The following is a 25,006-nucleotide window of genomic DNA, read 5'->3' on the forward strand; positions in this document are numbered from 1 at the left end:
GGAGGAAGAGGAGGAAGAGGAGGAAGAGGAGGAAGAGGAGGAAGAGGAGGAAGAGGAGGAAGAGGAGGAAGAGGAGGAAGAGGAGGAAGAGGAGGGAGGAAGGCAGTGGAGCCCCGCAGCCCAGCACTGAAGGCTCTGTTCCTCCAGATGCTGTGACACCAGCAGCAGTTTCTCCCCAGAGCACAGTGCCAAGTTGTGCCCTTGGCAACGCAGAGGTGCCGGGGCAGCGCTCAGCTGCACGGAGCTGCCTGGTTCCTGCTGCCCAGCTTTGACCAAGGGAGAAAAGAAAACAGTGTTAACAGAGGTCAGCCTCTGTTCAGTGTGCCGTTCAAACCGCTCTGAAAACAAAGTCGCCACGTCTTGCCCACGGGCTTTTCCTCCAGTACTGCTCAGGAGGCTGCTCGCGGGGCTAGCTGCAGGGCTCCTAAGAGGATTTGCAAGCGGGATTCTTCCTTGAGGCTGCTGCTCCGTAACCGATCCCCTGCGATCTCCTGAGCCGCGCTCGGTCGTGTTCCCACGCGGCAGAGAAGTGCTCGGAAGGGCCGAGGTCGAGGGGTTGCAGGCTGCCGCGCCGGGCGCTGCGGGACCGGCCCAATGCTGCGCGCATTCCCGCAGCACGGGGCGGCCCGGCTCCCGTGCAGAGCGCGGCCTCGGGGGGGGCACGGCAGTGAAGCTGCAGGCATGGGCGCTTCCTAGTGGCAGGGGCTGGTAAACACGCACAAGAAAGACTGTGAAGTACCAGCTCCTTCCAGCAATTGCTGAAAAACAGCACTGCAGAAGACGCGCAAAATGTGAAACTTGATCGTCCTTCGGGCGGCGCGAATAGCATCAAAAGGAAGATGCCCATGAAGGTGCGAAGTGCACCGAGGGGCACGCGGGGTCCTTCCGGTGAGACGTCCGCAAGGCAGAAGCAAGATTCAGACACATCCACTCCTGAGGCTGACATCCAGCATCAGGGATGCAGATGCCAAGTCCACGACCTAAGCAGCGACAGCTGTTTGGAATGACATGGAGCTCGGCAGTGCTGCCAGGTCTGCTCTGAGACGCTGCTGCAGGTCGGGGGACTCGGGCGCAGAAGGGGAGGGACTGGGAGGTGGGGTGCCCGGAGCAGCCTGGGGTCTGCACTGAGCTCCTGGGGAACACAGAGCCCCCCCCGCCCAGAGAAGCCTGCTGGGAGGAGCAGCTGGAGCCCGCGGCAGCCATCCCCTAGCGCTGGTAGGGAAGACAAAGCGCAGATCAAGGCAACCACTCCAGTCCTGCCTAGGCCTTCACCGAGCATACACAAGAGACTCAGCTATTACCAGCGCTGCGGTTTCTGCTGCACGCCGGTCGTGGGCACCCCCAGCGCTGACCCCATGGTGCAGCTCCTGCAGGCGCGTCCCCACCTCTGGGCTCGGAGCCACCACCCGTGGGGCTGCCCCAGCAAAACCGCATCCCGGGGAGCGACAAACAGCGCGAGTGCAAAGCACACAGCACACACGGCACAAACAGCAACCCAGGGCCAAATCGCCGAACAAGTGTGGTAATGTTTACAGAGTTGTGCAATGCTAAACCCTTCGGGAAATCAGAAAATCTCTCGTGGCTACCTCAAGCACTTAAATCAACACCATTAATCAAAACATGTCGCAATCTTATTTCTAATGTATCATTAAGTGTCTTGCTGATCAACAATAGACCCTGAAGATGTGCTGTCATGTATGAAACAAAAATAGAACATCTGGCAACCTTCAGCAGTTTCACAATGCGGTACAGCTCTCTTCCAAGTGGTGCAAACCAGAGTGCTTTCAGGCAGGAAGAAAAGAAGGATGCTTATCTTCCCTCCCATGGAGAAGGCGTTCTCACACTCAGCACTTGCCTGGCTTTTGACAGGTCACATTAAGAGTTCTAAAAGCACTAAACTGCTCATATTTAAGTTATCAAACTACTCAGAGGTGGGAAAAAAAAAAAAAACATTATTTTCAATGCTGCAAGGAAATCTCTTGCATTTAATGCAGAGTTCCACGACTGCAGACTTTCAGGACATCCAGCAAACATCTGGGAAAGGTCTGCTGAAGGATGCCGAGTTCAAGCAGAGCCATCAGGGATACAGCTCCGAGATAAACAGATGCATTATCTAAATTGCTGTTTCCCTGTCCCTGCCCCCACCTTCACTCCCGATGGCTGCGTTCTTACAAATCCCTCCAGAGGACATGAATCTGGGCCACGGGAGATGCATGTGCACAGTGTGTGGCACGCTGCAGGGCAGCTCGGAAGGCTGCAGCACCGCCCGCAGGTGAGCTCAAGGCGAGCTGCAGGAGCCAGAGCCATCGGGAGATCATCCCAAGGACTGCAGCAGTGGTACAGCACCGAACTGCATGGATGTGAGGAGAAAATAAGTTCAGGCTGGGGGCACTGGGTGCGGGCAGGAGCTGGGCACAGCAGCTCCTCCTCCCCCAGCTTTTTCCAATCCTGACCCCCGTCCTGATGGCCAGGCTGCCGCAGACAGAAATGCGTTCATCAGAAAACAAAGCAGAAAGCAGCCAACTGGATGAAGCTGCTGCAACGCAACACAGGCCTGCAGTAACACACACTGTCAGCGCTGCGCTCCAGCATTGGCTTCCAAACCCATCCGCTTGGGGGAACCAAAGTGGCCGCGCAGAAGGAAGAAAAAGATTTATCAAAATATCTCCCAGCCTCTTCTCTTTTTGCTCCATTCTCCATCCTCCCTGCTCTTACCCATCAGTGCACTTTGGGAAATTAGTGGACACTGCTGTCTTCTGCCTCTTCACTCGCTATCTGCAGCTTCCTCCTAACTCTGCTCTTGACCAAGTTAGTGCTGGGAAACCAAAGTGAAGTGTTGTCATCCTGCTCAGTAACAGACAATTAATGCCAATTTTATAAGGTGCACATTTGATAATGCGAACCTTATAAAAGCTCTCATACAGCAGTATCCAACATCTTGAATAGTAACACTTAGGTGAATGGAATGCACGGATAAAGGCTTCAGTGTCTTTAAGCATTTTCAAGCAGGTACATATAATGGAATGTCATTATCCAAAGAATGGAACACCTCTCCTATGAGGACAGGCTGAGAGAGCTGGGGCTGTGCAGCATGGAGAGGAGAAGGGCCCAAGGTGACCTGATAGTAGCCTTTCAATATCTAAAGGGGAACTGCAGGAAAGAAGGAGCCAGACTCCTGAGCAGGGTCTGTGGTGACAGAGCAAGGAGAAATGGTTTCGAGTTCAGTTCTGCAGGCTGGGCAGCGGCTGGAGGGAGAGCTGCATGTCACTTCTCATACCATTAACACTTGTTAATCCCAGAGCTACTAACTGTTCCACAAAGCCCCGCCACTCCTCTGGCTCGTTCCCACCGCACCAACACAGAACAGCACGCTTTCACCTCACCACCTGTAGGTGCCACCCCAGCAGATCCCCACGGGGCACAGAGGAGAGTGTTCTGCAGTACAGCACCTTCTGCACGAGGCACATCGGAAAGAAAGAAAACTATATTCTCAAAGCTTTAGAAGTAAAGCATTCACAGAGGCTGTGCAGTGCCTTCCCCCCAACTCACAGCAGCTCAGTGCCCGCTCCCTGGTGCTCACAGAGCTGCCCGCAGCGCAGGGCACACCTGCTGGGCTGCAGTGTGGGTCTGGGAGGTCCCAGAGTGGGGAGGTCCCTCTCCAAGCTGGTGGGGGCAGACTGCAAGCACTGCTCCCACACTCGAAGTACACCCCAACCACCCCCGTGAGATGCGGGTTTACAGCAGGAAAGAGTCCCAGGAGCAAGTCCTGACAGCAGCCCACGACATGCGACGTGCTGAGGGGTGCACGCGACTTCACACATGGGAGACATCCAGCGAGGACACAGCACGTGGGTCACTTCCACAGAGCCATTATGGCCCCTGGACAGAGGAAAGGCCGCTCAGCTCGGGCAGCAAGCATTGTGGTTTAAATAGCAGAAACCTGGGTTCATTCAGGGCGACACAGAGAAACCCCCATCATTCTGCGCTTTGAAACGTTATCATCTGCTAATGCAAAAGTATTGTAACAAAATCCATGCCAGCGAGTACACAAAAGCAGATGGGAAGGCTGCGTCTGACCCTAAAAATATTTATCTTCACCCACTGGAAAAAACTCAGTTCAGAACAGGAGCAACCTCCTCATTCAAAGCAGCAACGGGAACTGTGCAGCCGAACACAGCACACAAGCACGGCCCAAGGAACGCTTTGCTCCTATGGAGCCTGAACACAGCAGCTGGCACACAACTCCTTCCCTGGAGATACCCAAACCCACCGGGATGCACTGCTGTGCAGCTGCTGTAGGGAAGCACTTCGGATGGGTTGGACTGGGGGAGCTCCAGAGAACCCTTCCAGCCCCTGCAGTGCTGTGATACAACGAGGAATGTGTGAAGAGGGGCTGTCAGGGAAGACCAGGAAACAGAGGACATTGGCACTGTAACTTTCTGACTAATGTGAGTTCCCCCAAATGTTTAGAGCAAAGGGCCCAGGCTAAAAGTTAATTAACTGTCTCTGGTACTGAAATACAAAATCAGAGGTTTCGCAACCCAGCCCAAGCGTTGGGAACAGGCATGTCTCCATGCTCAGCTGGAGGCAGCGGCTTCTCCCAGGCCCCAGCATCTCAGCCTACACAAGTGTGGCAGTTTGTTTCTGCATTTCTGGAGCTCAGCTACCACTGGCATCTCCCTCCTGTTGTCAGCTGGAAGACGTGTACCCAAACAACCCTTAGCCACGAGCAGCAGGCACAGCTCATCCCCATGGGTGACGTTCACCGCACTCCTCCCACCCCTTTCCCCCCACCAGCTGCTCCCTGTGGTCACCTGCCTATAGCTCTCGTGTCGAACAATGTTACAGGAGCATTTCACTCTGCTAAGGATTGACAGAGTGCTTTCACAATACTGTTAATGACAGCAGGTCGAGTGCAAGTTGTAACTGTAAAGTACGCATTAATCCACATCTTTCTTACCTGTAAGATCTCTCACTGCTCTAAATACATAAAAAGGTGTCATCTGATAGAGCTGTGTATTTGACAGCATATTGGAAAAGCTTGGATTAGACACAAATCCTGGAGAGAAGAGTGAAGTACTGTACCAATAATTAAATCTAAAACTAGTGCAAACAGACATTTTTTAAAGGTCCAAGCCAACTTGATGGCTCAGCTCTGAGCATGGCAGGCTCCAGCACGGTGCGGTGCACACAGCTCCTCCCTGCCCTGGAGCCAGGCATCTCGCACCTCGCGTCTGCTGGCGAGGATCGCTGACAGTGACTGAACTCTGAGCAAGGCTGCCCCACGGGCTGCTCTCCTGGGGAAGCCAAAAGCTAAAGGCAAACCTACGTGCTTGCTGAGACACAAGGACTTCATCCCAGCAATGACGACAGTACCCACCCCAACTCAGCTTCTGTTCCGCTGCCAGCCCCCAGAGCACCGCCAGCCGCGCTCTGCCCACGCCAACACAGGCACCTGAGTGCCAGGGCACGTACCTATGGGCAGGCGGAGGGTGATGTTGTTGCAGAAGTCGGTGTAGCAGCACTCGGTCTTGGTGATGTTCTTGGAGCTGTGGCAGAAGACCTGGGCGTTGAGCTCCGGGAGCGACACGCAGGACTTGATCACCTCCTCCTTGCCGTTGGTCAGCATGACCGAGGCCCAGCACGCTCCCTCCGTCTGGCAGGTGAAGTTGGTGTGCTCGCACAGCTGGCACACGCACTGGAGCCCTGAAACACACGGATCCGTGAGGACGGGGCGGGCAGTGCTCCCGCAGCATCCAGCCCACCAGCTCCCGCCCCACCACGGGCTCACAGGACGCATTCTGCAACCCACCTGGGGTCGGCGGTACCTGCAGGATGGAACTCTGCTCTGTGACACAACCTGGGGTCCGCACAAAATAAAAAAGCATTATCCATGCACCCGTCCTGTTTCTTTGGGAACTGGGAGGGGCTGCGGAACACTATTTATTTTACTTAAAGATGACATCTAAAAAGTAAAACCACACGGTGACTGGAATCTAGGGTGGCCACCAGGGGCGGAGGAGCACCGTCCCATCACTGAGTCACGCTCAGGAAGGCAGCGCAGCCCTGCACACGCTGCAGTCCTCTTTGTGGGGCACCGCCTGACCAAGCCAGGAGCTCCACCGGGCAGTGCCATCACACCCAGCCGGCAGCCAGCAGAAGGTGAATGCACAGAGAGAGCCCAGCCCTCTGTGTAAGCTATCGCGACCCATGCCCACATCTGAGGGGCGCAGCCGAGCAGAGCGAGCCCTGGCAGACGGCACCACGAATCCGATTTCCGTTTCTGCGACACTATTTGTTGTCTTCACAGCAAACTTCATCCCGTGCTACAAGGAACAGCTTGTGGTGTTTATCCTCAGCTCCAGCCCTACAAACTTCCCTGGCACCCACAGCCGTGTGCATCCTACCCGTGCATGGCACATCGCCGCCTGCAGCTCTGTGCAGGGAGCAAGCACAGCCACCCGGCTACAGGAGCGGGTGAACTGGCCTGAGAAACATCACCATGGCCCTGGGGGGCAGGGGCGAGACCCCATGCATCCAGGGAAATGAGCCCTCTGGAAGGAAAGCATTTCGTCATTGGTGCTGCAAAATAAAAGCATTACTTGAGGAAATGAAAACAAACGGCTGCTGCAGGGTCTTCAGTGATTCAGATGTGCCATTATGCTGCTTTCTCTCACCTTCTCAGGGCTAAAAATAAAATAGGAAATGGTCTTTCCAATGCCACCCACAGTAGATAACTGTTTTATCAATACCTTGACACTCTGTGGCGCGAGGGTAGAGAAGGGCACCCCAGAGCCCTGTGAGCCCGCTCTGACCAAAATGGGGTCATCAATTATTGCCCAAAGGAAGAGCTTCACCCTTCCACCTGGAGCCTGTTTGTGGCCAGGGGCTGGAGCTCACGCACACAACACCTGACGGCCAGCTCACTGCAGGGGGAGCGAAGCACCGCCATGTGAAGGTCGGCATTTCCTGCTGCTGTGCTCAGAGCGGTCTGATGGAGAGCCCAGCTCCATTTTTCCTACAGGTTCTGAATGTTTTGCTTGAAACTGACCTGTCCAGTCCACTGCCCACCACTGAAATCAGGGCTTTACCCCACAGAGCTCTTTCTGCAACACACCATTACACCATGCAGAACAAAAGGTTTACTGGTACAAACTGTCAGTACAGCCCCAACACAATACCATTGCTTCCGAAAGTGGGGGTGTTCAGCCCCCAAATGAACCTCTGCCCCATCAGGAACACGTCAGAGTTCCTCCATCAGCTCCTTCCAGCTCTGTTCTGGCCCTGACAGTCCCCGTTGCCATCACCCTGTCCCATTTCTCCACTGAGCAGCCCCTCAGCTGGTGCACAGTGCTCCTGCAGCCTGTGTGCAGCGTTCCCACTGTGCAGTGCTCCTGCAGCTGGCGTGCAGTACTGCACGGTGCTCCTGCAGCCACCAGTGCTCCACTGCACAGAAGAGGTGAGCCGGGGGACAAGAAGGGCTTAAAAGGAAAGGATCAAAGGGGCAGGAGGAAAACACGCTCCCAGATTTCAAAACAAGGCAATCTTAATGCAGTAACAAGAACAATGCCGTTGTTTACTCAAGCATAGCAACATTTCCCTTAACACATCGCATTCTCTTGTTGAGAAATTAGGAGAAAGAGGACAAGCGAAATTCTGTGGCTTCACAGAGCTATGCCAGGCATCCAGCAGCCTCTGGCCCCACACACAGCCCTCCCACAGCCCCACATCCCTACATCCCCACACAGGGATGGGATGGGGATGGGATGGGGATGGGATGGGGATGGGATGGGGATGGGATGGGGATGGGATGGGGATGGGATGGGGATGGGATGGGGATGGGATGGGGATGGGATGGGGATGGGATGGGGATGGGATGGGGATGGGATGGGGATGGGATGGGGATGGGATGGGCTGCGTGGCCTCTGCCCCGCAGAGTGGTTGGTGCTGACCTTACCCAAAGGGGCTGCAGTGCCAGGCAGGGCACCGGCTGGGTTCACGGTGCCAAACTCACAAGGAAAGCAATTTCTAGCTAGAGAGACCATGTGGAATGGGTGTTCCCTGCTTCTGCATTGTTGAGGGTGTTTTTCCTCTGTTCTTGCAGTAGGAATTGTAACAGATGGAAGAACACGAGTTCAGATGCCGGCTTAATGAAAGCAGCGAACAGTTAAAGCAAGCAGAGATATGCAGTGCAGGTTTGGAAGTTAATGGAAAGAACAGAGCATACATGTGACATAGACTGCCTGGCAGCATAGCACAAAGCATGGGCTGAAACTACGGGAGAAGAGGAGAGGATTTGCTGCCTCCTTTGAGCCATGCACTCTGCCTTTAGCGCAGACTCCTCACTACGCAGATTAGCACGGCACTAATCCCCCATTAAGTCATAATCTGGCACTATCCACAACGGTGAGCCGACCCCAACTGCGCCTACCAGGCAGCAGAGTGCTTCATAACAAAATCTGAGTGCAAGCATTGATTACGTGCAAAGAAATGCTCTGCCATGAGGCAGAGCCGCTTTCACCTTCACCATGAGGCCATCCCGTTCCTCTCATGCAGGGCCACGTGCAGCCGCGCAGAGCATCCCACAGCCACGTGCAGCTGTATGTGGCAGTGCCCCATGTCTGCTGCTGCCACGGCAGGGGTGGCCCAGACGCAGCCGTGCTGCCCAATGGTCCCATCCCCCTTAGGAGGAGCGGGGATCCACCACCACCCGGCACGGGGCCAGGCCCCGGTGGCATGCTGCAACGGGCAGAGAGCCTGAAAGGCATGGAGCAGGTGGGGAGCCGAGACCAGCTCAGAACTGGGCTCTTCTGTGGAGTCCTATAAAGAAATTGTGGCTCACACTGAGAGGATGAATGGGATCAGTCCCTTCGTCCCTTCCCCAGCAGCATAAGGTGTAGGTCTTACCTCCACCATTTAGGATAAATCATAGAATCACAGAGTTATAATAGCTGGAAAAGCCCTCTCAGATCCCCATGTCCATCCCCACCCACCCCACCATGCCCACTGCCCACATCCCTCAGTGCCACATCCCCACGGCTCTGGGACACCCCCAGGGATGGTGACCCCCCACTCCCTGGGCAGCTGTGCCAGTGCCTGACTGCTCTTTGGAGAAGGAATTGTTCCACATAGCCACCCTGACCCTCCCCTGGTGCAACTTGAGGCCACCATCTCTCATCCTATAAAGCATTAGTGCATTCAAAGAGGTCATTAGACAAATCCACCCCCATGGATTCATAGAAACTGCTCTGCATAGCGACACGGCACTCCCAGCCCTTACCCCCATCCCTGCACACCTGCTGCCCCCCTGGCACCAGGGGCAGAACCCGAGCCCATGCACAATGCCAATGGAGCAGGAGAGGGCAACAAAACCCAGCAAAATTGTGTGTTGTTGCAACACGCTGCCAGAGGGCCTCCACCAATTCTCATTACCTTCAGAGAGCATTGGTGGCACTGAAAGGAGAAGGAAGGGTCAGAAAGGGAACGTCCCATGCAGGGCATCACACCGAGCGCGTCCCACTGCTGCCCAGCTCCCCTCCGGCGCAGCACAGGCTGCTTCGCTGCAGGAAGGAGGTGCTGCCCTTGGAAACCTGGCTTTAGGGGATGAAGATTTGAATGTTTTGCAACTACTGCAATGAGAAGAGCCGAGTATTTCAGAACACTTGGAAACCTAAAGTATCTCTTTTGCTTAACTGCCCGCAGTTTGGCCCCATTCCGCAGTGCCCGCGTGTGCCGGTGGAGGAGGCACAGGGGCGGGGGTTCTGCACCCTGCTCAGGTGACCTGCAACCCGCCTCTGAGAACAGAACCCAGATAACACCGACTTTCCAGGATGTGTTACTTATTCTTGCCGCTACCGAACTGAAGATGAACCAACAGCAGAGAGATAGAACGCCACTTGCAAAAGAAAAGCAGAATGTGCAAAGATTGTTTGTGTGGAGAAGATGGCGGCAGGAGCTGCATCCAGCACAAAGGCGCTGCCACCTCGGGCTCCAGCGCGGACTTTGCTCTCTGCAGAGCAGAGCCAACAAAGGGCAGCTCAGAGCCTGACAGCAGAGAGGTGCAAGAGGGGAAGCGGCGTTTCTGACCTGGGATGGAGTTATTACCCAAGCAGCTCTCCCCTGTTATCTGCTCCCAGCTCACACCTCCACGTCGCTGCTCTGTAACCCCCAGTGGTGCGGCACTGAGCACTCCTCAGGAGGAGCATGGACCCAGACTGAGCCTGGGACAGCCATCCACACCAACCTGGAAATAAGAGCCTGGGACAGCCATCCACACCGACCCAGGCTGAGCCTGGGTCAGCCATCCACACAGCTGCTGAGGGCCTGACCCTGCCCCACGCTGCCCGGAGCCTCCCGTCTGACCGCTCGCAGCACCAGGACTGGCACTCCACACAACCCAGCTCACTGACCATTAAGCACTTGGCATTCCTACTGCTTTATTATCACCCTGCTTTATTAAACCTTTTTTATTATTATTATTGTTAAAGCTTTTTTTTTTCTTTTTTTTTTTTGTAAAAGCAATGGAAAAGAGCATCAGCTCTCACAAACATGAGAAGAGCAGCACACCGATACCTTGTTACAGAGCAGCACATTATATCCTCCAGCAAAGAGGTGCAACTGCTTTTCCACGCGGTACTTAGGGGTGCTCACTGCTTTTGGTTCACCACCACAGGCGTTTCCACCTTCCACAACAAACAGACTGCCCTACAGAACCTGGCACAGGGCATCTCTGCAACTGCTTTTATCAATACCCCCGTGTTTTGCAGAAGGGGAAAGACAAAGAGGTAAAAGTTTGGTTGGTTTGGTTTTAATACGGCACTTACAGCACAGCAAGAGTCCGGTTCCATGCTGTTCCCACGCATTTATCCCTATTCGGCAGTTTTCAGCTGGAACCTATTCTGCAAACTATTCTGAGTGGGGAACCACCTCTCCCAAACGTAGCGTGGGTCTGAGAAGTCTCTCAAGAAATGCAAAATGGCGCTGAAATGGAGCACCAGCTGAGTCCCACCGGGCAGCACTGCACAGCACCAGCTCCATGCTGCCCAGCCCCAGCCGAGGGCTCCGAGCAGCACGGGCAGTGCCACCAGCACTTGGTGCAGCGCAGGCAGAGATGGGTAATGAAGGTGGTGGGAGCAAGGGATTAAACTGCCAACAAAACCCAAACAGCAACCGAATGCAATCCTGAGAAGTAAGCCCCAATTTCAAGCGAGCCCACCTGAGAGACGAGGACATATGGAACAGTGGGACAGCTCACCATGTCTGCAGCAAAACCCTTTTCCTCATAACCCTACAAACATTGCCAAGAAGCAGCTGGCTTCGGAGAGTGCAGAGTTGCATACCCAGCCCCTGCTCACAGCCCATGGACATTGCTCTGCTGGTGGGGATGGGATGGGATGGGATGGGATGGGATGGGATGGCACAGGATGCGATGGGGTGTGCCGCTGCCTCCAAGCCCCAAGAGAACAACACCAAGTGAATGCTAACACACTACAGGATGAGATCCACCAGGTACAGCCCATCAGAACCCCTCGATCAGGAACTTAAGAGACAGCAGCTCCTGAGAGCGTGGGCTGGAACCAGCGCCGGACCGGCTATTGCCCGTAAATCCCACCTGACCTATTTCTGGCGGATACACGTTGATCATAATTAAATGCATTAAGCTCTTTAACCTCCCGAGAAACAACGCTGACCCCGGCTGGGCGGCGGCGCAGCTATCGGAGCGCCGGGCCGGGGGTCGCGGGCACCCAGCGTCCCCGCCGCCCCCTACCTGCGCACATCCAGACGGCGGCGCCCAGCAGCGGCAGCGCCGCCCGCAGCGCGGAGCTCGGTGCCCGCCGCATCGCCGCTCATCCGCGCCGGGGCCGGAGCCTGCAGCCGGCGCTCCCCGCCGGCCGCTCCCCGCTCCGCCGGCCGCTCCGTGCTATAGCGCGGCGGGGAGGGGCCGCCCGGCACCACCTTCCCCGCGGCCACCGGCCCGAGCCCGCCCGCGGGAGGTGCCGGCTGCGGCCCCGCCCGGGCCGGGCCGCGGGGCGGGGAGCGCCGGGAGGGGCGGCCCCGCACAGCCCCGCACCGCTCTTGGCTCGTTCCTGGCTGTAAATAGAGGAGCGGTTCAGCATCTTCCCCTTCGCTGCTGTCAGACCGCTCCGCGGACACCGACGCGCTCCCGCATCCCAGCTGCTCTCTGCGTTTCGCGTTCACAGAATCGTTAAGGCTGGAAAAGACCGTTACGATCATCAAGTCCGAGCGTCACTTCTCCATCATGCTGTTATCCAGTCCGTGCTGACGGCCTCAAGAAAATTCTCCTTTCAGCCTCACAAGCTCTCCCATAGGCCACAAACTGCTAGGGAGCTTTTTCACCCCCTTGTGCCCCTGTGCCGCAGAAGCCTTGCTAGCACCAAAGGGCATCATCAGAAGTCAACCTCATTCCAAACAGAACCAAGTAAATTCTAACACGGTCGCAGGCTGTGCCCTGAGTGCGCTCCAGGTGCTGTACATTCCATGTGTCTGGATTTGCTCTAAGGTAAAGCCCCATTCCCCACGGGTTGTTACATGGATTTCTACTGCTGCCAGTTAAGTACAACTTTCCATGTAGTCCTTACTGTGATCATTATGACATCTCTATTCAAGTCTTTTGAACATAACGTAGCAGTACAGTGTGATATCACCAGCACAAAACCCGAAGCGCTTGCAGTTTCTTTAAAAAAAAAAGTTATAAAATAAAAACTGAAATGAACTCATTCACCCAAACAGCACTTGCAGCCACTTGTGTTAATTCCCCACAGCCTCAGTTCTCTCTCTGAATCAATCTGTTCTCCAATTCCATTCTGGCCTGGTGCAGCCCACCGTGTTCCACCTGATTTGTCCAAATGAGCTGGTAGAGGATCCATAATGGGACAAACAAACAAACAAGAACAAACAACAAAACCATCTGTTGATGCTGGTCATGCATTTTCCTTAAGTACTTGTTCAGGACCCTCCCAACCCACCCATTCTATGGCTTGGTGATCTTCAAGGACCCTCTCAACCCAATCATTCTATGGCTTGGTGATCTTCAAGGACGCTCCCAACCCAACCATTCTATGACTCCCTCTGCAGCTGGAAGTGATTGATACTCCAGCCCCCAGAAAGGAGCCCAGCTTAGTGCAGGGTGCTCTGCACCCCTTTATGAGAGGGGCACCCAAGGGAGGAGCCTTAAGGAGGGGCACCGGGGGAGAGAACAATGCAACACCCAGTGGAAGGAGCACGGCCGCCTTCCTCACCGACTGTCCCTGAGCTCCAGCACAGCCCCCAGGGACCAGCCCGGGGCATGGGGTGATGCTGCACTGAGCCCTCGCGAATGTCAGCTCCTCTCCTTCCCACAAACACACCTTCATGGATCCAAAGGACAAGGGCTCAGGTCGGGCAGGTCGACTTGGAAACCAGTACAGCCAACTCAGTGCATTTGTATCAGTGCTATGGGTTTGTTCCCTTACTTTTATCATGTACTTATCTGAATTAATGTGCTCAGATTAACCTTATTTGGTTTCAGCACTTTTTCATGAGTGCTCTGTCACAAGAAATATCACTTGACTGAATACTTATAGAAAGAATATGAATTAACCTCTACCAAACTAAAACTTAAGATGCAGAAAAGACCAAATCCAAAAAGTCTGGAGCTGCATAGCCATTGGCTAAGACCAACAAATAGCTGCCCTCCTACAATCTTTTTTTTTTTTTTTTTTTGTAACTGTCACCCAAACACATCCAGGTAAGGGAACTGGGACTGCCACGGCACCACCCCATCAGCTAAACACAAAGGGAATTGCTATAGCTTGATAAATCCAAGTCCAACTCCTTGACGAGCAAGCCATGCCGGACCCAAGCATCACGCAGCACCACAGACAGGCTTTGTTGCTTTATAAATAAAAGTCATAAGAAAATGTGCAGAATCATGAGTCAGGTGGAGAAGCCCTCTCGGATCCCCACACCCATTCCCAGCCACCCCGCCATGCCCACTGCCCACGTCCCTCAGTGCCACATCCCCACGGCTCTGGGACACCCCCAGGGATGGTGACCCCCCACTCCCTGGGCAGCTGTGCCAGCGCCCGACCGCTCTGTGGAGAAGGAATCGTTCCTCGTACCCAATCCTAATCCAAACCTCTGTCAAGATCTAATTAAAACCAGAATGCAGATGTGGGTGCCAAAGCAACAGAGGCTTGGGGTACAAGCCGCGGCCCCTTCCCTCCAGCAGCAGGAGCGTGAGCGCTGGCCGAGCACAGCGTGAAGCAGCGCTCGTGCTCGGAGCCCGGGGGGCACCGGGATCGGCCGCCCGTGCCTCCCAGCCGCAGCAGCGGAGCAGCCCGCCCCGCCGACAGCAACGCTGCTGCTCAGCGCCCGCTCCCGCCGCTCTCTGCTCCTCGTTTGCTGTTCGCGCTTCAGCCCGGGCCGCTCGCTTTAATTTCTCTTAACGGCAGCGCGCAGTGGAAGAACCACGCTTCCCGTTCTAAACGGCCGTGCTGAAATCAGACCCCTCTTGCCCTAATTCGCTTGTTCTCCGTGCGCCGTTTTTTGCTAAGCGCCGTTTGCGACCGCTCTCAGCGGGCAGGAGCCGCGGGCCCCGCGCTGTGCGCCCGCACTGCGCGCCCGCACTGCGGCCCCGGAGCGGGACGGGAGCGCTGCCCGCGGCTCTGCCCCGCAGCCATCCACCGCACCAAGGGGCTGTTAAAGCTCGGCTCCTCTGAACGGGACGATGCGGAGCCGCAGCTTTACGGCAGAAGTTTATGAAAACGTCCGCTTTTCTGTTCCTGTCCCCCCAGCCGCCCCCAGCCGCAGCACCCGCGTTATCCCCCGAGCGGCGCTTTCCTGGCATCGCCACGGCCCACGAGGAAGCGCGGGGGCTGGGTTTTGTTCCAGCATCTCTTTTCCCTCTCACACCGCGATCACAATCCCGTTTTGTTTTCCTTGAGGACCCACCACAAGTGAACAACGCTTCAACAACCCCACAGCGCTCCTGCCACGCCAGGCGTGCTCCGAGCAGCCCGCAACCCTGCCCGGCCGCTGCTCTCTGCCTGCAACCCCGAGCTGCAGCCGCTCCCCGCTCACCCGCCCCAGGGGCAGCTCGCAACTGGAGAGATGGAGGCCGAGGGGAGAACACACCCTTCACGGGCTATTGGAAGCGCTTAACCAGATCTCTATTCCTTCTACACAATGAGGGCAGTGACCTGCTGTCGTGCAGTCGTGTTCCTCGGCACTGCTGCAGCACCGGGGCAGGAGGGGTGGGCACGAGGGGTGCTCCTCATTCTCTGGCTCCAGTTTTAAATCCAGTTCTCTCTTCTCCACGTTTGCATTGCTCACTTCCTACTCATCCTGCAGCGAGTCCCCAGCTTTGCACTTCGTTCCCTTGCCATACAATGACAGCACCCGCACCGAGGTCGCGTGGTTTCTCCCAGCAACGGGAGAAGTGGGAAATGGCAGCAGCGTGGGACTGTCCCCCACAGGACCAGTAGTGACAACGACACAGGACAACCAAAGACCAACAGAGCGTGAGGAGAAGCTAACTGCACACAACTGCAGCTCTTCAGAAGCACCGTCCCAGGAGGACAGCCCTGCCCTCCCAGCCCTGATGGAGGACGCCCACCACGCACCAGCCCTGAGCACCGCCAGCTGCCCACAGCTGAAGAACCGAGCTGAAATCCCAGCACCTCCAGGCTCCTGCTTTCCAGAGCAGCTCTCACCTCATGGCATTGGTTGAATGTAGTGTTTTTCAGGCCAAGAGGTTCACAGAAAATCCCCTCTCAGCTGAACGCACTCCATTTCACAGCACCTCATGTTGTGGCAAGAACCGACGGGCAGATTTGCATCAGGAGCAGCAGACGAGCAGCTAACTGAAACCAGAACCATTCTACACGTCGAGGAGCAGCAGAGTGGGCTCCTCTCTAAAACCAGCAGCACACACAGGCCAGCCCCGGTGTCCTCGTTGTCACTTGTCCCGCTGTTTTGAACAAACTTTTCTTCAATAAGACAAACAATATGGTTGAATACTCATTAACAGCTTGGAGACATAAGTTATATATATAAGGCTTCGGAGAACCCCAGCAGGGCAAACGCCGCAGTACAGAGCTGTTAGGAAACCAAACTTCTAAAGCTGCTGACCGCTCGCAGCACTACGGGCAGTTTGTTCATTATCCAACGAGGTTTTCAGAAATAGTCATGTATCAGAATAGCAATGAGGCTCTGTTGTCCACGTTAGCAAAGCGCTCTGCCTGGCTTTTTCACGCATCGAATGCCAACACTGCTGCTGTTCTCTATTTTAACCCTGATCTACAATACCCATAATGGCCTGTGTCTTCAGAACACACTTGAGACCTTTTGTTTCCATGTAGGCTATTAAACATTAACTGTCTGGACACTTAACGCACCATTATATTTTGTGGTATAGGATGCCTGCGTGATTTGGAACAATGCATTCCGAATCGTCCCTTGGGTCTGAAACACATGCTGGAAGACTTGGTGGAAATAAATATATCAGAAATGTTGTAATTATTATTGATACAGAATTCCAAGCTGCTCCATTGCAGAGCTGCTTTGAAGCTGAATTAAGAACCCGCCGACTCCATACCCACTGGTGTTTCCTCAGCCCTTCTCTGCCCGCAGCTCTCCATTCTTGTTTGCTCCCACTCTAACCCAGTCACTGCTCAGAAGGACCCAAAGCTGCTACGATGCAAAACGAAGCCTGTTGCTGGAGCAATAGCAACTCATCTCGTGACAAAGCTCCTGCTCTGAACATTGGCCTTTTCTTGTTTTCTGAAGATTACCAGCATTGCTTTACTCTAAAGCCATCAGTGTGGCAAGCTGTTTGAGATGCAGTAAAAGTGGGAAATGCTACGGCCTGAATTTAAATTGCACTGCTGTAATTTAAAAGTGGGGCTCCCTCAGCACAGGGGTGGAGGCGCTGGGCCCCGTCCTGCTGCCAGCCGGGACCTGGGGACGGGGACGTGGCAGCTCCCAGCGCGGGGAGGCGGGAGGGGCCCAAGGCCGTGGAAGGGACCTTAAAAATTAAGGCCCCATCCAACCCAACCATTCCATGGTTCTGTGATCTTCAAGGTCCCTTCCAGCCCAACTATTCACAGTTCTATGACTTTTGAGGTCCCTTTCTCCCACGCCATCCTGCTGTTCCATGATGCCTGCGACCGCTGATCCCTCACCCTCTGCCTCCAGTCCCCATCAGACCCCTGACACACCAAACGCCACTGGAAAAACAAGCCGACCAAACAAGGGACGAGAATAAAGAACAAAAACCCTCTCTGAGGCCGTCGAGAGGCAGACGTGCTCCCAGGCTAGATGTCTGCGTGGCATGGTTCACAGCGGGGCCGAAACAGCGCATCCCAGGGATGTCAGAGCCCTTGGAAGGGGTATCGCCATAAAAGCATTTGCCAACGGCGAGCACTCCTGGGGCTGGCGGGAAAGCAAGAATTTCGTTTTGTAATTTGTTTTGCTCCGCATCGGGACAAAACTGAGAGCAACTGAGCTTCTGTGCACGCGGAACAAAGCAGAGCGCGCAGCGGGCGGCAGCCGCCGCTCACACGGGGCCGGGGCCGCGCCCGTCTGCTGCGCTCCCTCGGAGGCCCCGGGCGCCTCCAGCACCGCCGCCAGACCGGCGTGACCGAGCCACAACGCCGCTCTGAGAAGGACGGGGGAAAAAAGCGCCTCAGAGCTCCCAGGCTGCTCGGGGGCCGCGGCAGCGCGGGGCGGGACGCTTTTAGCGCACAAATGAGATGATCTCGCCTGAGCCAAATCCCTCCTGACAGCCCGGGCTGCCTGACGTCACGCCGGGCGCAGGGCAGCGCGGACTGCCAGGAAAGGCACGACGCGGTACGGCTGGAAAGCGGCGTCTCGCAAGAAGAGCGGCTCCGGCTCCGGCTCCGGCTCCCAGCTCGCTCGCTCCGTGCCCGGCGCTGCGGGCGGGGGCCGGGCGCGGCCGACGGAACGGCACGAGCCGCGGGCACGCGCGCTGCCCGTTGCAGGCCTCGGGCACGCGGGCCGCCGGTCCGGACGGAGCGTTGGTCCGAGCAGCGGCGCGTGAGGGACGCTCCGGGCTCGTGCCTTCCTGCGGGAGGGGGCCGCGAACCTCGGCGTTGAGGCGGCAGCGCGGCTGGGGGAGCGGTCCCAGCTGCGGGACCGGCCGCTGCCACGCAGCCCCGGCAGCGCCCACAGCCCCCGCTGCTGGCTGCGGCGTCCCCGCACGGTGCTTCCGAGCAGGAGCCCGGAACGGCGGACAAAGCAAACCCGTTATTCCCAGGTGGGGACATCTGTCACAGCACAGCAGCAACTCTACATTCGATGAACTCTTACTTTTCCCACACAAATGTCAGTGTGGGAAGGCCCGCATCGCTCCGCGTTTCACGCCGGGCCGCCCCTGCCCGCGGCTCCGAGCCCAGCTGCTGCGGGCCGGCTCAGCGCCGCCTGGGCCATCTCCATAGTAAGAAATGCTGCAACGCCCTGAGCGCAGCGGATTATATATCGGCGCTCCAAAGCTCTTTAGAAGATTAGGTTTTATGGGAGGAACACCCGTTAATAAACACACAGGAGAAACGCGGTGTGTGCTGGGGGAGGCGCCGGCCTGAGACGCAGCACTGGGGGGCTCCGGGATGCCCCTCCCCTCCCCAAGTCTTGACGGCACCAGTGGCATCTCCTGGCTGCTCGGACCCTCAGAAATGGGACGGCAGACACCGCCCCCAGCACTGAGCTCTTCCTCCTTGTATCCTGAGCACCACCTCTGGCTCCCAAAGCCCCGCTTCTGCAGGTTTGAAAGCACGGCCATGTCCCCTGCCCCCCGCAGCAGCTGTGCGTTAGAGGAGCACAGCACTGACCGACTGGGTGCTAGCGCTAACCCATCACTCCTCACCATTCATCCCTGTGCAGGGAGCTTCTCCTGATGCAAGTTCAGAAGGCCATCAGCAAAAACGATCGGCTCACACTTCACAATGTTCTGAGCGTGGACCAAAAATACCTCATTAGGAGAGCGTGCATGTGGGTTTGCTCAGCAGGAGCCCTGGGCAGCCCGACACGCTGAAGGAAGCTTCCAGCAGCAGCTCCAAATACAGGGGCCCACTCTGGCACACCCAGTGCCTGGCACTGAACAAAAAAATGAATTAAAAAATAATTTATTCTATTTTTACCCTGGCAGTAGCTTGCTTGGATAATCTTTATCTACTCCTGAATAAATGAGTGGTTACTGACATTGTTACCTCCATTCGTATCCCATCTCCAGTCCAACAGACTCGTTCCCTTCCCAGCTGCAGTTGCTTAACAGCCTGCCTGGCACACACCGAACACCCAGACCAATTCAAGGCAAACCAGAGCACACTCAGCCAACAGAGCCTTTGACATCCTATTAAACAACAAAACAACAAAACAACCAGATCCCACATTTTGGCAGCAGCAGCATTGGATCTGCTCAGATTCTCATCAGGGATCATGATGAGACTCAGCGACTGGAGGCCACTCACCCATGCCGCAGGCTGGCACACCAGGCCGGCGCTCAGCTCCCAGCCCAGCGCCCAACGCGCAGCAGTGCCAAGTCCAAACAGCAGCAACGGGAACCAAGGGCACACCACGCCACGTGGAGCAGGGCGGGGGAGATGGGGCTGAGGAGGAGAAATCACAGAGAAACAGGAGAGCGGGATCTGCCGGGTGTACAGCACAGAAGGGAACCTCCGAAAACTGCGAATCCAGGGGTGCCACGGCCTAGCGGACACATTTCCAGCTCCTGGCATTACCTGCAGGGTCTCAAGCCCCGGATGAGGGAGCTGACCAAAGGACAGAAGCACGCTGTCAGCGGCCAGCTGCTCCTCCGCATGCAGCCGGGGATGGGGCGAGCACGAAGTGCTGCAGGCAGAGCTCTGCAGGAGCACAGCTGAGTGCAGGGACCTCACAGCCGCTCCTGCAGGACGCGTCCTCCAGGTCTGCACGGACAGCACACAGCACTGCCCTGCTGCGCTGCCCTGGGACGCAGCTCTGTGCAGCAACACCGAGATAAACAGCAGCTGCTGAGCCTCGGCTGCTCAGCCCCAGCCCCACTGCACCTACCTGGGAGCGCAGGGCTGCAGCGCCCGCTGCCACATCAGTTTGTCACCAGCAGGCAGGAAGAGAACTAAAACACTTCTGCTTGACTTGAAAACATTCTATTTAATTTATACAAATAACTACTAAATAGAAAAAGTAGATTAAAACAAAATAGTTATTTTTCTGGCAGAGTTTAAATGCATATTATATAGCTTAGAAGAAATAAAATGCATTCTCCCCACAGCATTCATGACCTAAAATTCTAGTTAATTCCTCTCCGCTGCTTTCTTCTTCTAGATCGGTAGGATACTAGACACGCTGTCATGTGAGTAATGGCTATATATATGTTCCATATTTGAACTGAAAATATGTTACAGACCACACACCTACAAATGTGAAGCACTTAAAATGTGACTATTGAGTCGTAATATGATAATACAGAAAACAATTTATGTTTCAGGTTATATCGTGTTACAAAAACATTTGTGTAAAATCATGAAAGAGGCCACATAAAAATAAGCTTTAACTTTATGCACTCGCTGTACAGTTTAAAAACTGGCAAGTGCACTAGTAATAAATAATTTGCAAGTTTTGTATAAACGAGAAATTCCTAATGTTCAGCATTATTGTAAACATCGGTACACGTGTAAAATGCAGCTAAAATCTGACGGTTACGTTTTCTTTCAGTTTTCCAAATTCGTTTCCTATTATTCAGGCATGGATCAATGTAGTATACAGCCAATCATATTTTTGGCAAGTCATGTCATTAAAATTAACAGTGACAGTGCAAGTAAGGAATGCAAAGAATTCCTAGTGCAATAAAGAAGAGAAGCACAGGCAATATTGCTGATTAAAATTACCACTTCCACGTGTTCACCCTGGGAGTGATTAGGAGAATTTAAAAATGAAACAAAAAAGGGGGGGAAAAAAGCTGTTCAAAGCCATTATTTAATGCCCTGATCTTGTCTTAGGATTTCTCTGTCTTCCTTCAGGCCACTACCTTTGCAACAGTACATCCAGCATGAGTCTTTATAGCTTGACCGTTTGTGAAATGCCCATTGTAGTCACTGAGCAAAGTCCATCTGGTTCCGGCGTCTCCCAAACAGATGGCTTGGTAGGAGCTTCTGCCTCTATAAGAAGCCACATGGGGACTGATTACATGAAGTGTCTGGCCGGGCTACTTCTGAGCCAGACAGGTGCCTTCCCGCCAGGAAAGCACCACAAGAAGAAGGTCAACAGTCAGCTTTCAGTTTATCTAAGGAATTATCAATTTTGGTCAAAGTCTTTTTGATTCGCAGGGCTGTTAGTCTTGCTGATGGATTTTGATACCAGCATTCTTTCATCAACTTGGCAAGAGATGTTAATGTCTGGAAAAGAATAAAGACAAAACACGAGCGTAAGTACACAAATCACAAGCCAGCACAGCAATAGATTGGGCTGTCGGGCCCTAACGCAGTATGGCTTTACTACCTTATTGCTAGTTCTCAGAGCCTACACATCATTTACACATAATCTATTAGAGTATTTCAAGTATACGAGTTTCAAGTGTTGAAAAATAAGAGTTTGATAATTAAAGAGAATAAGTGACTAGACAGCAGATTGACTGCGCTGTCGAACTATCAATTTTAGAAGTCTCAAAATGTTGTTTATTGAGAAAACACTTTACGGAATCTCTTTTCAATGACACTGACTCTTACAAGTCCAGTGAAGAAAACCACAGAAGGTCCAGATTTGGCCTGATTTTGTCACATCCAGAGCAGATTCAAGTGGCTGGGATTCACAGCTGGCACGGGGCATTGGTCTGCAACCAAAAGCCTCCACGTGGGGCCTCTCGCCAGCACGGGCCCTAACCCATCGTGCAGATTCCAACCAAGCTCCACATCAGCAAGACAAAACTAAAGAGCTGGTCAGTAGTCTGAGGGGTCCAGACTGACTGCGATGAAGGAAAACTTCAGCAGCAGCCTTTCAAAGAGAACAGTCCCTTATCACAAAGGCAGGGAGGGGGGTGGAATCAGAACTCTGTTCCAAGTCAGTATGCTTATGAGCCACAGACAGGCCTAACAGGCCTCATTTCTCCTATGTATATATGCCCTTGCAAAGTGAGCAATAACAAAGGGAGAGTAGCTTGAAAATAATTATTAATTCTTATTACTGAAGGGCCAATGTGATAATAGCTCATATTTAACAGTCACAAGTTTGCTCATCGAGTTTTCTTCCATTTGCAACATCAAGCTCCACACATACACACATCTGAAACCTATACGGGTAACGCTCCTGGCAGGGAGCACCGAGATATCTCAGCTTCAGGTGGTTAGTGGGAGCAGATCGCATGGCTTCAGTTCAGGAGAGGGTTCTACAAACCATACACAGGAACATCCACTCACAGGGTCTGAGAACCACCTGTTGGGAATGTTTGGCCTTTGCTGATCTACACAGACCACTTTCCTCATGTCTTCAAAACTGGGATCATTTGGAACCAGGTCGTAAAATGGTGGTTTATAGTCTTCTACAATACCTAGTGAGATACAAACAAGAGAGGCGTTATTTAATGACTGTCAGTGAAAGAACATCTCTGCAAAGCCAGCGCATATGACCTAGTCACCTGAGAACCACAAAAATATCTTCAAGACTCCACACTGCCATGTTAAACAGTCATTGAAAAAACAGAATAGCACTTACTATCATAGCAAGAGTTTCTCCTACCGTTCTGCAAATTAAAAGCTACATCCATTCTGGAGATGCCTGAGCCAAAATAAGAGGAAAATTCACTTGCTGGAAGGCCATCTTCCATAAGGCATAGAGGCTTATTGGCTACCAGAAAACTGAGATTTCTACTAGAAAAGCATGAAGTTTCAACATCTGCACTGTTGTCTTCAATAGGCTTGACACACTTTGCATTGTTTCATGAATCATGAAAGAGTCCAATAAGGATGTCAGCATCTACAGACCCTCATGCTGGTGCTTCACATAAAACCATTTCTGTTATTAACGCAGTAAGATGCCTAGGGTAGTTGGCACCACATACCTTCAGGTATAGGTTTTGTGATGACATCTGACTGCATTTTCCAGGATTCTGCTTTGAAAAGCGAGCAAACAAGAAGTTAACGTGTGTTCTCTCAACTCGTCCCCCAGGTTACATAAGACCAGCAAGCTAAAAGCCTTTTGCCTACTCACTATGGCACACATGCAGCTCTGCTGCTGTTGTGGATTAAGCTCATCAACGATCTAGGGAGCTCAGCTTTCTTCAGAAGCCAATTTAAAAACTGGTGCTTCAAGTCAGGCACTTGGGCCAGCAGTTTGGAGAAATACTGAGCAAATGAAGTCCTCCATGTACAGCGGAAGCATGGACAGAATGAGGCTAACACTGCTGTTTAGCAGCCTGGCAGCTGGGCTGTAATCAGATGCACATGAAATTCAGGACATTTTCTATTTCTTTAGATATACTTGAGTAGAAAAACGGTTCTCAAAAACTCTGCTACAGTGCTTGGGATTTAGTGTTCTTGTTCTATTGGAGACTAAGTCCAAAATCCCACAGACACTCTAAAAATCTGTAAATCTGTCTGTGAGGACTGGTCTTCAGCAAATCATAACTCACACAGGAAACAGTTCAAAGACCTGGCTACCCAAGGGAGCTTCCAGAACAAAGCCACCAACAGCACGCAGGTTTGCCATGCGGACTCACGGCAAGCTATGCATGCCATGTGTGCCATGTTCCATTTCCAAGCGATTTCTAACTAACTGCATATACTGAACGTCACCTAGAGGGCTGAACTCTTGGTCGTATCCTCCTTCTGCACCCTCCCAGAACACAAAATAAAGTCTGCGAGAATTTAAGAATACAAATAAGCGCTTGTGCATCTGTATCATTTGAAATGGAAGTACAGAAAGAGTGGAGGTTTCACACCATTCGAATGCAAACCCTCAGAGCTACACAATACAGTCCTGAAGGTGTTGCCAGCATCATTGAGATATTAACATTATCACTAGAAAAGTCCAGTTCTGTTTCACTTTCCTATGCTCATGTAGGCATTCCAACCAAGAGAACATACAGATGGCTATTTGAGGTGCCACATGGTATCAGAACACAAAGTGAACTTGGTCTTGCCTTTACTCCAACAGAGTAACTGTGTGGAGCACAGATCCACCACAGCCCAGGATGGCTGCTGGCCTGCAGCAGCTGCTGGCTGGCACAGACACCAAGCTACAACCTCTCACCCACACGCCTCCTCCTAGCAAGATTATGGTCCTGAACTGTGACACGCTTCCCTTTCCCACTTCCAGAGGAAAGGAAACAAGCCTCTTACTACAGGAGGCTGAAGTTAAGCATGACCTATAGCTCCCCATTTTCTGGACAGCCTTAATGACTTCTGTTGTTGACAATACACTACGCTTTTCTCTCTGGAGGAGCTGATTTTTGCTAACCTGATGCAATGGAACTCACACAGAGCAGCAGTTTTTTCCACCTTTATCCTCTGTTACTTACATGAAAGCTTATCTTGTGTGCGGGAATGTACTGCTGGATCAACGCAGGATCTCCACAAACCCCGAAGCAGCAGGTACAGCCATGTGGACACAACACTGACCACATGCCATTGAGCAGCAGCCCTTCCAAGCTTGGGGTCTCACCGTCAATATCGAGCATGATCACATTATTGGGAATGACAGCTAAGACCTAAGGAACAGACCTGCGCTGCAGAGGAAGCAGATTCCACAGCCATGAGTAACCACACTGCAGTGAGCAAGCACTGCCCTATTGGTATAGAGTAAAACACGACGAGGGGGCTCAAAGCACGTTTTTAAGTACAGTGAGAATTGCTGAGGGGCTCCTGCTGCAGCACAAAGACAGCACACAAGCACTCTTGGGTGTGGAGAAGGAGTTTGATAAAGTTTTCCTCCTCCTGCTAAGCCACAGCAGAAAAGCATTGAGAATCATGGTGTTGCCTTGCAGATCATCAAAGAAAAG

At 53.5% G+C, this 25,006-nt stretch overlaps 2 protein-coding genes across 8 annotated transcripts in view; both read right to left on the reverse strand.

Annotated features, from left to right (window-relative positions):
- ACVR1C (activin A receptor type 1C) overlaps positions 1 to 11,855 on the reverse strand; it is a 21,447-nt gene extending 9,592 nt beyond the window's left edge. Inside the window, exons 1-2 of one of the 3 annotated variants that reach the window (XM_021399984.1) lie at positions 11,768 to 11,855; positions 5,476 to 5,706 (exon numbers count right to left, since the gene is read on the reverse strand). In XM_021399984.1, the coding sequence (XP_021255659.1) occupies positions 5,476 to 5,706; positions 11,768 to 11,840 (304 nt within the window). In that variant the 5' untranslated portion in view covers positions 11,841 to 11,855. The other 2 variants (XM_021399983.1, XM_021399982.1) reach the window with 2 other exon arrangements.
- ACVR1 (activin A receptor type 1) overlaps positions 20,147 to 25,006 on the reverse strand; it is a 51,660-nt gene continuing 46,800 nt past the window's right edge. For all 5 annotated transcript variants that reach the window (XM_021397731.1, XM_021397728.1, XM_021397727.1 and 2 more), the window contains exons 9-10: positions 22,428 to 22,558; positions 20,147 to 21,410 (exon numbers count right to left, since the gene is read on the reverse strand). In XM_021397731.1, coding sequence (XP_021253406.1) covers positions 21,276 to 21,410; positions 22,428 to 22,558 — 266 coding nt within the window. In that variant the 3' untranslated portion in view covers positions 20,147 to 21,275. The remainder of the gene's footprint in view (positions 21,411 to 22,427; positions 22,559 to 25,006) is intronic.

Source organism: Numida meleagris, chromosome 5 (genome assembly GCF_002078875.1).
Source record: "Numida meleagris isolate 19003 breed g44 Domestic line chromosome 5, NumMel1.0, whole genome shotgun sequence".
Classification (NCBI taxonomy): Eukaryota; Metazoa; Chordata; class Aves; order Galliformes; family Numididae; genus Numida; species Numida meleagris.